This window comes from Thunnus thynnus, chromosome 13 (genome assembly GCF_963924715.1).
Source record: "Thunnus thynnus chromosome 13, fThuThy2.1, whole genome shotgun sequence".
NCBI classification, from domain to species: Eukaryota; Metazoa; Chordata; class Actinopteri; order Scombriformes; family Scombridae; genus Thunnus; species Thunnus thynnus.
The window spans coordinates 1411394-1425887 of NC_089529.1; the positions used below are offsets into that span (position 1 = coordinate 1411394).

The 14494-nt window shown below is 38.9% G+C and overlaps 1 protein-coding gene across 3 annotated transcripts in view; it reads right to left on the bottom strand.

Moving 5' to 3' along the window:
• The window catches only part of alcama (activated leukocyte cell adhesion molecule a), a 73615-nt gene that overhangs the window by 18297 nt on the left and 40824 nt on the right, over positions 1–14494 (bottom strand). For all 3 annotated transcript variants that reach the window (XM_067607209.1, XM_067607210.1, XM_067607208.1), the window contains exons 2-4: positions 10429–10535; positions 8505–8724; positions 6837–6901 (exon numbers count right to left, since the gene is read on the bottom strand). In XM_067607209.1, the coding sequence (XP_067463310.1) occupies positions 6837–6901; positions 8505–8724; positions 10429–10535 (392 nt within the window). The remainder of the gene's footprint in view (positions 1–6836; positions 6902–8504; positions 8725–10428; positions 10536–14494) is intronic.

Here is a 14494-nt window from a genome sequence, read left to right on the forward strand (position 1 = left end):
TGTCTCTGTGTGGTTCTATAATGTAACCTCTGCTTTCCAACATTAACAGGAGAATGTTGGACGCAGGCCAGAAAAGACAAACAACTACCTCATTCAGGAATGAATTAGTTTTTGTTTTCATAAGCACACTGTCTCGCTGTTACATCTTTACGACTGAAGGTCAGCAACGGTGGCAGAGATACGCTGTGTGTGAACCAGATAAAGAGTGAGTCATAAGAACATTCCTTCTACCAAACTGCCTGGTTTCATATCCTGTGCTTCTTCCTGCCCCCGAGTGAACGTGACTCACCACAAACGTGGACTCTTCTCTTGGGAAATATAGGTAGATTTATTAACTTATTCATGTATGCATTTAATGTATGTATGTAGGCGTGTTCGTTTTTATCTTAGTATTGACTAGTTTTTGCAATGGAGACATTCTTAGAAATGTAATATTTATTTGGTGCTGCAGACAATTCTCAGACTTATTCATTTTTTAAAGTGATGCATATACTTCAAATGTGTTGGAGAAAATGAGACTCATCTTCTCATCCTTCACCAACACATCAGGCTAGAAGAGATACTTCTTTTCATGCATTCAGACGTTCATATTCATCTTCTAGTCTTGCTTTCATTTTTCATAAAACAAAACTGTCTGATATTTTGATCCAACTTGTGGCAACTTGTGTAAATGAAATGACAACTGTTTAAAGACTCTAGGCATGAGGTAGCATTTAGTCAACTTATACCAAAATGCACTATTGCAGTCACTCTATGCTTTACATTCATATAGTTACTCACACTGGGAGCTGCCCAGTACAACCAGTCTTCTGCTGTCGGTCATTAAGTAGGTCCACGTGAGATACCCACAGAGTCAGAAGGGACAAATAACCAAGCTAAAGGCATATCTTTCTATCAGAACAGAATCAGATCCACACATTAATTCCATGGCTATCACAGAGCAGGGATACTGTGTCTCTAATCGTGGTGACTGAATGATAAATGGTGGAACATGCACTTATCTGTACTGTGTCAACATCTGATTAGGACTGCTGTCAGTGACGTCCATGTCACACAGATGGTACCACATTACACGCTTGTAAATAATACATAAACAAGTGTAATAATGTCATACACATGTTTACTCAATTGTTTATTGACGGGTCTGATACGTCACATCAGATAACGTACTAGCTGATAGTGTTCACAGCTAACAGTCAGCTGATTTGTGGTTGAGCTATGAGTCAACATTACGAATGAACATCACCAACATTGCCATTTTCAAAAAGCAACAGGTCACATAGTTAATGAAAGCAGACATCCAGCAGGAATGCATTGTAAGGAGGTAATATATCACTATGCTGAATACCAGAATAATAATACTGCTTTGGCATTTACTGTTTTCAGCTTGAGGCTTCTCAGCTTTGTAGTTTGTTTGTGTTTTTTACACTGGTTGCTTGTTCATAACACTGTCGTCCATCACTGAGCCGTTGAAAATGCCAATAGGTGGAGAGTGAATGTGAGTGTCTTGAAATGCAATGCACAGTGGAGCGTTCTTGTTTCAAAGCAGAGCACAGGGCAGAAAGTGATTGAAGTAATTGTTGAGTTGTCAGCATTGATCAACAACCCTGTGAAACGCCTGCAAGTATATCGTGATCATTATGTGATGTGGAGCAGGAAAAGTCAGGAGGTGATTGCACCTTTAAGAGAGAAGTGTGTGTGTGTGTGTGTATGTGTGTGTGTGTGTGTGCATGTACTGTGGCTTTTTTGTTGGCAAGAGACATGCAAAGACAGCCTCTTTAGCTTCCCTCCATTGACAAATTACAACAGCTTAAATTCCACAGTGTCAGTTGTGTTATATATCCTTTATTTAAAAAACACTTTACTGAGTGTACTGTATGGTCTGATCTATGGGGAAGGCTGGAGAATACACTGCTATTTAACTTGACCACAGGAGGAGAGAAGATAGGTTGAATGTGCTGTCTGAGACAGATAACAAAAATTCCCACAACAACCATCCATCATCCAATAGCCTACTGTAATACAAAGAGCTTTTAACATACTATAGGTCCAGGAGGAGAGCTCCATTTAAATGACTTACTGGAGCAACTCAGAGCACGGGCTGCCATCCAAGTACAATGTTTATCTCTTCTCTCTTATTCAGATCAACTCTTTTTTCAAATGCATTTTCCCCCATCACATTCAATGTAAAAAGATAAGCTCCATCTACACCATCTCCTCTCTCCTCTAGTCAAACTTTTGAACTTTTCGTAAATTTCTTTCTAGATGTATTGTATGTTGGTGTTTAAAATGTCCTTCAGTAACATTTCTTATATTATCCCATACAAGTTCTTAATGTGCGAAGGAAGAAGTCACAGTAACTGTTGGAAAATGTAGATACACGTCTGCCTTTGTGACTCCTGTCAGGAGATATCTTCCGACACTGTAACGAGTCATTACCTTATCTGCCTCTACACTTTGCAGATGACACACTCTTTTATTAATGAACTTAGTCTAACCCACCAAGAGAAGCAATCAGTGAATGTAGCTTCTGTTTCTCTGAGTCTGTGAATGTAAAAGTGTAAAAACAATGTCATTCACAGATGTACGCTTCCAGTGTTTCTGTCACTTTCAGTCAATTAGCTTGACCCAAGCACCACCAACAAGAATCTGTCTGGTGTCTGACGCACGTAAACCACAGAGCAGAAAACCACCACACAAAAAGACACACACACCTTGTTACGAACAGCAGGTTGATGAGCCTCAAACAAAAATCTCTTACATTTCAGGTCATGAATTAAGTTTGCCTGAAATACTATTAAGATGAACGCTATGTCTTCATGTCAGATTCCTATCAGTAAACTAAGTTTTCCTTATTCACTTTACTTTAAACCCCCCTGTTCAGCATTTACAAGCAGTATATAAGCAGTTAATAAATGGTTTACAACACACTATAATGCAGTTTAAGCAGCTAAAGTGTTTAACGATCAGTTATTTGACTATTTAATTGACTGATTGATCACTTCAGCTCCAAATTACACAAATGAAGAGCAAAACTGAGTCTGGTTAGAGTTGCTGCAGACAGTATGTCATCCCTAAATTGGTATAATGTGTGACTTTGATGTGAGCTTGCTGTACTTTTACTTTCAAGAGTAATAGGCTTTCACAGTACTGATTTCTAGATCACTCTGTCCTTCAGAAACTGCAGGCACCACCAGCCTGATACTGCTTTTCAGGAACAAAAGCTTGGTACAGCACGCATCAAGCATTAACACTTGAATTGAAAAGCATGGCTAAGTTCACGACTGATTTTTGCAACCAAATGAAAACGTGACCTCTGATATCCCATGGCTCAGACAGTTAAGGCTTTCTGCATTCTCCACCACGCAACATGACACTTTCCTCTAATTTGGAATTCCACGTGAGTATGAAGCTCCATCATCTCCCATCTCTCACAAGTTATCAAAACTGAAATCCCTCCACTCCCACTTTTTTTTTCTCATATTGCCTTCATCTCTCCCTGTCTCCCTCCCCTCACTACAAAATGCTCAAAGCTGTTCAATAGTACCTGAATTTTTAGGTGGGAATACCACTAGAGGCAGCAGCAGTCATTGATCCATAATAAATGTGTATATACTGCATGTGGTGGAAGAAATGTGCATTGCTTGAGAGAGAGAGAGGAGGCAGATGACCGCTGTGAATGTGCTGCCCACAGCTTTTCAAAAGTTTTCTCAAGAGATACTCGCTGGAGTGAATGCGAGAGTGTGTGTGTTCAGGGAATGAAAATAAACAGCAAAATAAGGAGAGAAATTCTTGCAGGAGTGGGTGTTTAACTATGAATCAAAGTAAGTTCAGATTTTTAAAAAGGTACGCATTGTTTCTAAAGCCCAGAGATACATTTGTGCACATGCCATCAACATTTGTTGTGGTTTTGCATGTCAGTGTTTTAATAGCAACCATAAAATACACGTTGATACTGAGTTCAGTCATTTTTAACCACAGTGCTACTTTCACTGCAGCTCAACAAATCTCTAATCAACTATGCCTGGCAAAACGCCAATGGAACTCCAATGGAAAATGAAGTGTGTAAGCATTAATATACTGTATCACAACTGATAAAAAGGTGCCTTAAACATATGATGTGTGTAAAACTTCTGTTCAGTAACATGACAAGTAAAAACAATACTATAGTCTAATAAAACAGATTTGCCCCGTTCCAGCCACTGTTACTTCCTGTTTAACGGTTAATGTTCTTTGTCAAACAGAGAATAGAGTTGTGGTCGGATGTAATCCAATACCATGGCAACCAGATTGCCAGTCTAGCACACTGGCCATGTGTCAGAATGGTAGTGATATTATAGTCTAACCTGTCCACTTACTACAGCATTAGCTATATAGACTAGGTTACATGTCAGTAGCAGAGATACAGTATGTGAAATGCATAGGTGAAATCGGACAATGGCTTCTTTTCTGATGGATCATCTATCCAAAGCAATGACATCTTGCTTTATTTTATAGTGTCTGTAAATTATCCTCCTCATTGGTCAGGCACCGGTTCTACGAGGTTGCAAAAGCATGCAAAGCACAGCACCTTCAGTTAAATATTTTGAAAGTGATTTGGTGAAGCCTTTTCTATGATTAGATCACACTGATGCTATTTCAGCAATAATTCTGATGTATCGTACACGGTCACATAGTTTAGTTACACAACAGCGTTTGCACTGCAATGTGTTTCAAGGATAAAACATGAGATGCTACTTTTGCTAAAAAGAAAGTTGGAAAAGAGGCTATGATGAACCTGACGTCTCCTTCATAAAAAGAAAAAATAGTGAGTTACGACCGATTTTGGCAACAGCTTAAGTTTTTGAACTTTGAGCACAAAATTAAGTAGGCTTTAAGTCACTGTGACACAGTAAGCTGTCGTATATCCTCTCCTAAACTCAGAGAAGTGGCAGCCACACTAAATGCTTTTGCTTTAAGCTTTGTTGAACAGCTAATAATTAAGAAAAACAACTGATGTCTGGATTTACATTCATATTGTGAAGAAAATAACCATGTCTATTTACTTCTGCTGAATGAAGGAAATCTTACATTTACAATAAGCTGTTCACAGCCAAGAGGTGCCCAAACCTGAGGACATGGCTGTCAGATGGTGCATATTGACACCAAAAGACCTCTTTTCCTGTTATTACTTTACATTTTGCAGGACTGGAGAAATGAATAAAGTAGCATCTACCTAAAGACCATACTGGCGGTTATGTATTACTGCTGAACCACTTACCAAATCACACCATCTTTTCAGATCTCACCTGAAAGGCAGCAACTGGTTTCACTTCATTTCAGTACAGCGTGAAAACCAACTTGTGAATCCTTCCAACTTATGTGAGATGGATAACTCATCATAGTAAACAACATTGCAAAGTTATGTTAATGTTGGCAATGCAGTTGCGGGCAGAGACCATTTTCAAAACTCTCCTAGCTGGCGTATTTACAAATGCCCTGATGTCCAAAAACCAAAGGTTGTCGGCCAGAAAACATTTAACTAATGAGCTGTGATGTCAGAAAATCAAATCTAGGAGACAAAACTGCAGCAAACACGGATGTTGTGAAAAGGACAGCGTGAATTTGGTTGTTTTATCAAAAGAAAAAAGTGCAGTTTAGCATCTGACTTTCAAATCTCAAATGTCAGAGTGTCCTTGAATGCACCAACAGTCAGAATTCTCAAATTAGTCCTTGCTCACAGTTACAGCATCATATGACAGTAACGTAACTTTGACCAAAATAGAGAGGTGAAGTTGTTTGTTGCAATGTGTTCTGGCCCAACAAGTTAATTTTCATACACTAATATGCTGCACTGAATGAAACCAGAAAATGATCTGTTAACATGAATGCAAGCTTTAGTTAGGACTACAGTACAAAAGTGTAAAATCTTGCACAAAATCTTTTTTTTTTGTCTTTTTCTTTTCGCTCTGTTCTTGACTTCCTGTAATGCCTCTGGCTGCTTGGACAACTGTGTAAATGAACAGTTTCCAGTGTGCTTCAGCCAGGAAACACAGTGACAGAGTGCAAAACTCTCCCTCATCTGGTTTTCATATCATGTGTGCAGAGTGGTACAGAAAATAGGAAATTCTCGAGCTCAATCAAACAAACAGCAGCTCCCCAAGTGGATAAACGCAGTATTTACATTCAGTGCTGAACACTGCAGGTACCGCAGTCCATGAAAAAATGACTTCCAGACTATACACACATTAACTGTGCAGAATTCACAGGGTCTAATGGGACAGCTTCACGCTTCTTAGTCCAGGCGCCAGAGGAAAGTAACCGGCCGTGTTTTAATGGGCGGGCACTTTCTAATGTCATCAATGTTAAGTCAAGCATGATTCCGCTTTAATCTAACGTTTTGATTTAACGTTTTGATCGTTAGCAGGTGTTTCGGTTTAACTAGTGACCGTGACTGTCAGTGTGGACACTGCAATGAGATTCAACATTTCATCTCAAGCAAGCTATTTAAAAAGATTGATTTCAGAAAAATATGTGAGGAAATGTGAATGTTTCTTGTTGGCGTCACCATTTAATTTACATAATGTAATACAAAAAGGACCAGACCAATATATACTGTACATACATGCAATAATTTAAGACTTTAGGAGGACACCTACATTTTCTACGTTTTCAACAGCTGCCATCACCACGACAACCAAGATACATTCCCCTGAAAGTCACCAGATAACACGGTCACTGGTTAAACCGAAACAGGTGCTTTGGTTTACCCAGTGACCGTGTTAACTGGTGACTTTCAGCTGAATGCGTCATGGTTGGTGACTTTACACTAAAATGAAGTCTTGAGTGAATCTCACCGGTGTTGGTTTGTCCTTCTGTAATACGGCAGGCTTGTCCGTAATATTTACTGATGATGGTTTCTCTGTAAACACAAAAGGAGAGAATCACGCTTTGGAATCAGAAAAGTGTTGCTTGCAAAAATTTAAAAAGAAAAAAAAAAGTTGTTTACATTTCCTTCTTTTTTTCACACTGTCAATCATTTTGAAACAACAGAAGTAAGGGGCACAATAGGAACAAACACAAGTATATCACTGATAATGTTCAGCAACTGGCAAGTAGACAGCCCAGTTCATCTAAATGCTCAGCTGCAAACTTGTTGCGTTGTTAATATTGAGCTAGTCTCTTCATGTCCTATTTCAAGCTTGGGTTTGCAAAGCCCATTAGCAGGTGATACATGGGCAGTTTTGGGGAGTGAAATTCAAATTAAGAACCATATGAGAGGAAACAAAAAGAGACAAATCCAGAGTGGATAGCACTGAGTTTTAATGAAATTAAAATCAAGCTGCTTGTTAGCAAAGCTGCCTCCAAATATCACCTATGTATCTTCCAATAACGAATGTAATTGTCTTTTGTTGTTGGTTAATTAGTTAGTGCTAATGATTTTCAATAAATATTACATCAGTGACCTCCTGGAAACAACATCACAATTCACAAAAATGTATTGATCTCTGTTTTAATGTTTGAAGAGGACTAAATTATTTGTGCATAAGACACTTCTACAGACTGCAATAAATAAATATCAGTATTTTTATTTTATTTATTTTATTTTGAAAGATGCAAGATTACAAAAGTGACATGACAGTCTCTAGAGCCCTTTCAGACATAGAAAGCCTTACATCCATCTATCTCTCTAAGTAATGGTTGGTCTCTTTTATGTCTTTTTTCAGACAGGACAGGACATTTGTGGATAGAGACAAGTGTCGCTGCTGAGAACAGCAATAAGTCATAAAGTAATAACATGAAGTAAAGAGTGATTTCTGTTCTCTCACAGGCTGCATCACTGTGGATCTTATGTATATTGCTGTTGAAGCCTTAATTAACGGCCATTGTGAGGGTGAGGGACACTCACCCTCACTTCTCTCAGTCAAATTTCTAACATATTTTCTCATCAGTTTCCTCGTTGATTAAGAATTCTACTGCTTATTTTATAATGTGCATAAAAAGACAGGACATTAAGTTGGACTCTCATTTAATTCCTATTAACTTACAGGCTGTATGTAAATTGTTTTGCTGGATATTTATAATTGCGCTTGGCATGAATGAAAACAGGAAGGGAGTGCTGCTCTGATTAGTTTTGTGACTGTATGAGTTTTTCTTGTTTTGACCTCTTTTGGGGAAAAAATCTGATATGAGAAAAATCTCTTCAACAATGTGAAATTGGCTCGTTGGCAGTGTGTCAGTTTGACTGTATTTTCTCTGAGCATGGGAGATGATAACAATAATTACAAAGATCTTAATCAGGCTAAACAAGATGTGCGTTTCTCTCTCTGTGTGTATTCAACCCTGTGCTGTTGCAGTCTTTAGTCTGACAGCAGTTCACACCTGCTGGTCCAACACTCATTACATAAAAGTGATTCAGTCACTTACTCAGAAACGACACCAAGATGTTAAATTGCCAGAACATTTACGTTACAAGGTGTAAGAATAAAGATTGTTTCAGTGTTTTGTGTCAATATGAAGCTTACTGTTAACAACAACAGAGACGGGGTACTCCATGAGGTTGGAGTTTGACACCACCATGCAGGTGAAGGTCTTCTGGTCTTTGAGCGAGGCCTGGTCGATGAGCAGGCTGAACTTGTCATCGATGTGGACCCGCTGGGCATAGTCATCAGTGGCCTGAACTGTCTCTTTGTCCTTATGTGCATGTTTGATCAGCAGATCGCCAGGAGTGCCATCGTCTTTTTCCTGAAATGTGAGAAGACAGACAGAGAAAAGAGACAGAAAATGATATCTGTACTATAAAATGTACGTTCTAGAACACAGTCTACACCTGTCATTCAACAGACCTCCACAGTAAGGTGGTAACACAGTGCAAAACAAATGTTAATTGGAAGAAGTACACAGTGCCAAGTCACTTTGTCTCATGCAATATTAGTAGATTCAGCATGACAGGATATAATTGATCTCATTGATACTGTCTAATAACACTGGGGATTATGAGGATTCATATTAACCATGCATTTTAGATTGAGATTATATGAAATGGAGAGCTCCATTTAATTTTTTTTCAGGATGTTTCATTAAAGACACAAGCTTTTAAACAAATCCCCTCCTCATAGTTTCACCCTCAAGTTACATGAGCATCTCTAGCATTTCCTCAGTACCTGTATGTATGAGAAGGATGGAAACTGGACAGGAAATTGTCCTGTCATAGATTCATATTCCTAACTCTCTCATACTGTAAGGTCAGCTGGTTATTGTAGCAGTCCTACAGTAGGTGTGTCGCCTCAGGGTGAGTGTGTACACATTTTGCTAGAACCAGAGAACTACTGCACACTACAGACTGTCTCCAGAAGATGCTGGAGGCAAATCAAGAATCAAAGACACATCTGTGCAACTACACTGCAGGTTTTTGCATTTCTTTTCTAAGTTATTGATGGAACACATTCTACCTGAATGTCCTCTCAATTCACCAAACAGATTTCAGACTTCACTCCAACGGCATTTCAACACAACCAAGTTAACCAGGGGAAATCCAAAATATCTTGTAAACATTTGGTCAGCCATGTTGCCTTGATGCAACCCCTCTTAAAAGGCAACTAAGTGCAATATATTTATTCTGCATATGTCCATCTGCTGTGAAACAAAGGTTCCAGAAAAAACACGATCTTCTCCAGTATGTAGAGGATGAGGAAGGAAGGATGAATGATGAGGAAAAACTAAGTGGCTCTTATTGTATTTACTTCTTAATCATACATATAGCCTTGTTAAAAGAGGGTTGGGGGTTTTTTTGCCTGTGAAAATTCTGATCAAAATGTCAAATCAATAAAGACTCAGATTTTTAGATATCCAGAATGAGATTAGGTTTTCTTTTCTTTTCTAGAACAGAGAATGATGTTTGTATCATGAAAACTGTGTTTATTTACCTGAAAGGAAGAAAAAACTGTCAAATCTTTTATGGTTCAGTACATCTCAATGATGAATCTGACAAGGAGGCGACAGTATGTTGCTGAATGTTTACTGTATGTTTACCATTTGACATGTTCTATATTTCTGACAACAGGCCATCCTGCTATTTATAATTCCCAGTGTGTAATTATGCCATTCATCTTCTGTTCTTCTATTTGTCATTTGTTCTCATTTCTAAAGTATGAAACTGACATGTGTGTATTTAATGTATATATGTTTGGATCTTACCCTCCCATCAGCCTGTTATATTTTTGTGTATTTCAGTATTTTCTCATACTTTCTCATACACAAATATGTGGAAGTCTTTAGTCTTCCTAATTCCTCTGAGGTAAATATGCCTACACTCGGTGAGAGATAAGCCAAGATAAGCCAAATCTTTTCATAACATATCATATCAATCATGTCTTTTTCCCTCTTCTTGCAAATGATTGGATGTGTGTGTTCAGCAACAGACAGTATTGTGGGACAGTATCTACTTACGTATTTCCACTTGATGAACATTAGATCCTGCGGAGGTGGAGCTCCACCGTTGCATGGTACAGTAATGGTCTCTCCATACAAGGCGGTCACATTATCTGTCCCCCGCACTGTAACACACAAAGGCAACATATGTTTAGTATTCTTCAAAAAATCATACTGTGCCATCAAATGACCCACTGAAGAGAAAGACAGCTTGACTCTTGACTTTTGTCCTGAGTGCTGCTGGTTTGGAGCCTGATTGGCCAGATCAATACATACTCTCCTCTAGCTCCAATACAGTTCCGCTGTGCTTGCACACAGCAATCCTTAAACATTCCAGCAGAACTGTTATAGTCACAGGGTGTCAAAAAGTCTGAGATCATAAGAAACCCAGCAACAAAAAAGTATAAAAGCACTTGTGGGATTCACACTTTTATCTGATGAGGAGAAACCTGATGTCTTAGATCGCTTGATGTGAGGCCTTTGATCACCGGTGAGGGCAGGGGGAAGAGAAAGGAAAATAAAATAAGTGGCACATATCTCTATGATCCCAGCCTTTTCACACACCACCCAAGGAGACTGTGGTTAGACTGGGCTGCTCCTCCCGAGTATAAATGTCTAAAAAAAGCATGGGTGTGAACAAAGATTGTTGAAAAACGTAAATAAAGCTACACCACATGTTGTCACTCCAAATGTCACAACGCCACATTTCAAGCATGCCTCCCATTAAGCTCGATGGCGGCGGTGGGAGAGGTCAGGCTCAGCGGGTCGAGCTCACTGCTTCTTGCGCTTTGCAACGCCACCGCAAAATAATTTCCTCTGTCCACAAAAGTGAGGGAGCACTGAGGTGGAGTAGTTGCTATGGCGGCACGGCCCAGTCATGTGTGGCGTGGGAGAAAGGAGAAAAGGGGAGGAGAGAAGATGGATGGATGGAGGTCAGATCAGAGTGGAGGGACACTAAGGTCTTCACGCTTCAACTCTTTCTCTTTGAGCTTTTTAGCTAAACAGGCAGAACAAGAAGCGGTTCAGATTCTGGTCATTCCAGAGTGATGAGGCCAGAAAATGCACAAGTGCAGCTGCTGACTGAAGTGGCTGCTTTTTGCTCGAGCAGCCTCGTGCTCTTCCTCTTCACATTTCTTCTGTCAGCTCTGAGCTGACTTGTACTGATATAAATAAGTATGGATTCTGTGTAATCAAGCAAAGTACCACATCGTGACTAACAAAACACAATGTTTCAATTCAAAAGCATACAGTCGAGTCATTTTCTATCATTTTCCCTGTAATCTTGATTCACATCATGTCTTATTTTCACTATGGTTTTTATACACAGGGCCAGTTTGGTATTTCACCTGCTCAGTGCTCAGAAAAACACATCATCAAATGTTTTTCACCGACTACATCATTTCATTAATGTGCTGTGGTTTTCACACTGTCAGGCTGCTTCACACTCTTTATAAAATCATTTATTTAGTAAATTGGGTTTGACACCTACACTGAAGAAGGCCATGACATGACGCAAGAATGCATCTTACTTGTTACTCTACTGTTGGTGCTACTCAGCTGTGAAGAATTTTGATTTTTATTGATATAATATCTCCATCTGAGTTACCGTGCATCCCTTCACCAACACAGATCAGTCCAGCAATCAGTGATCACATTCTCTAATGATGATATTTATGTCAGTCTTTGTGTGAAAGTGAACATATAGCCTTTCTTATCTCACAAGATTTTGCAGTTCCCTTCCAGAGGATATGACGAGGAAGTCTTCACTTGCAGTTGTGTTTATTCACAAGCAGAGAACAGCCAACATTGTTTAAAAGTCTACAAAAATACATCAATTGTGTGAACTTCCAATAACACAAAGCTTCATTGATTTTTTTTTTTTTGTTTTGTTTTGTTTTGTTTTCATGGAAATTGTGCACAAAGCTGCTTTCAAATTAAAGTAACTGTGTATACAATGTGCAACACTAGTTATGATTTAATGAAGAAGACCATTAAAAAATGCATGTTTTTTTCTGGTAATGCAAGACACGAGTCACAAGGGAATCCTGCTCAAAGAGTCAGCTAAATTTATCATCTTTGAACACACAACAACAGTTATGGAGAAGTAAACAAACTGTCGCAGTGAATTCTAGCTGGATGGCCAATTATGAGAGTCTGTGTCTGAAAACCTCAGAGTGCAAAGAACTACAACAGGACTCTCATTTTTAGGTAGTGTAAGACAACTTGATTTGTTTTCCTGCCTGCTTTCTTGTCAATGCATCTCACATTTATACAAGGGTGATAGTTTCAGTGACCCACAGATTGTCAAAAACTTGCACACATAAAGGCTTTGTGGATTTTTTTTACCAAACAGAACAGTATGACTGGTAAATGGTGAGTGGCATTAGCCAGAAAGTGAGAAATAGAAACTCACAGCACCTCTAATGCAAAATAAGACATGTGTCTAAAGCTGCCAGGATGCTACAGGGTGTCAGGAAGGGTGTCAGGCTGGATAAAAGGCATTTCCAATGGCAAAAGACTAAACACAGGAAATAAATAAAGTTAAGCAGAGAGCTGAAGTCTTGTGTGGTCTTTTTAATGAATTTCCTTATGAGCCAATTTACAGCAGTGGGAGCCCAAAAAGTCCTGTTTGGTTTTTTTTTTAGTTGCTGCTTAGCTCACTTAAACATGAGCCATTATAATAAGAACTGATTCAATCAAACTGCATAAAAACTAATGAGACTACATTTTCATTTATAAGTAAACATGTAGTGCTATATCTGCTCCAGTAATTCATGTACACTCTAGGATAGACTGAGTGTTAATATTAAAACCTAGAACCATTTCTGCTTCTTTGCCAGGGCTGCAGCATGGTATGCAGCAGCCCGGCCTTTCCAGCAGATCACGCTAGCCTGATGTGACCATGCTGATATGCTTTCACATGTTCTTACAACAACCACTCAACAAAAGATTTTATTGAGCTGCTGCAGCACAACAACACATCTCTTGCATTTCTGAGCATGTTTTTTTACTCATTTCATTCATTAGTTTTTTACTACGTGTTTAATCCTTTTCAGGGCCATGGAATCATTTTATCCCCAGACATCAATGTTATGAATACCTACCTAAGAAAGACTATAGTACATGTTTGTTTACTTGATCTTTTCAGCTAAAACCCAAAAGCTAAAGCTGCACTACAATAGGGCATTGTTCACACAGGTGGGAAGGAAGTAATAGCACATCAGCTCTTCTGATTAAGAGCTGAAAATAGCAGAGAGGGGAAAGCACAGAACGTTGTGTGTGGTCTACCTCATTGGGTTCCAAATTATGGGTTTTTGACTTACTGGTAGGTGAATTTTAGCCTAAAAGAGAAAAAGTTGACATAAACACCCTCATTCAACTGAAAGGTGTCCCGCAGTGCTTAATGACATGTGCAGGGAGATTTTTTTAACTTCAGAAAACTTCTCAAAAAGTTCAAATTGTCGGAGCAATAGTTAGATTATATAGTTAGATTAGATTAATAATTAGATTTCAGCAACTAATTATGGACGAGTGGTGTTCATAAGGCTACTACAACAAATATACTGTCAACCACTCCTCACTTCTCCTCTCCCAGAAATCATAAGTGTATCAAAAGGATTGCATCTTAATACATAGACTTTTATTGCACTGAGCAAATGTTCTGGTGGGTTTGTGATCACTTGGTCTAACATGGACACTTTGGCAGAGTTCGACTGCAAAGCTACTTAGGATTTTTTTTTTGTCTGCCACGCTTGGTAACCGCCTTTCACAAACAAAAACCTGCAACCCTGTCTGTCCTGAAGGCATGGTTTTGTTTGCTCTGGCAGCTCTAACACAATTGCTCCTATCTCACCATTATCCACCAGCTGAACAATGTGTTCCACCAGAGATGAAAACAGGCCTTTCTGGGGTCTCCCAACCCAGCCTTCATCATTATAAAAGCACCTAAATTGACACTGTAAAAGTTAAAAACTTTTTTCCACTTTTTCAATGAGTCAAGATGTAACCAACTGGGACTTTTTTTTTCTCCCTCTTACATCTTTTCAGAGCACTCTGCACTATCAGACTGTAAAGAAGCTGTAGA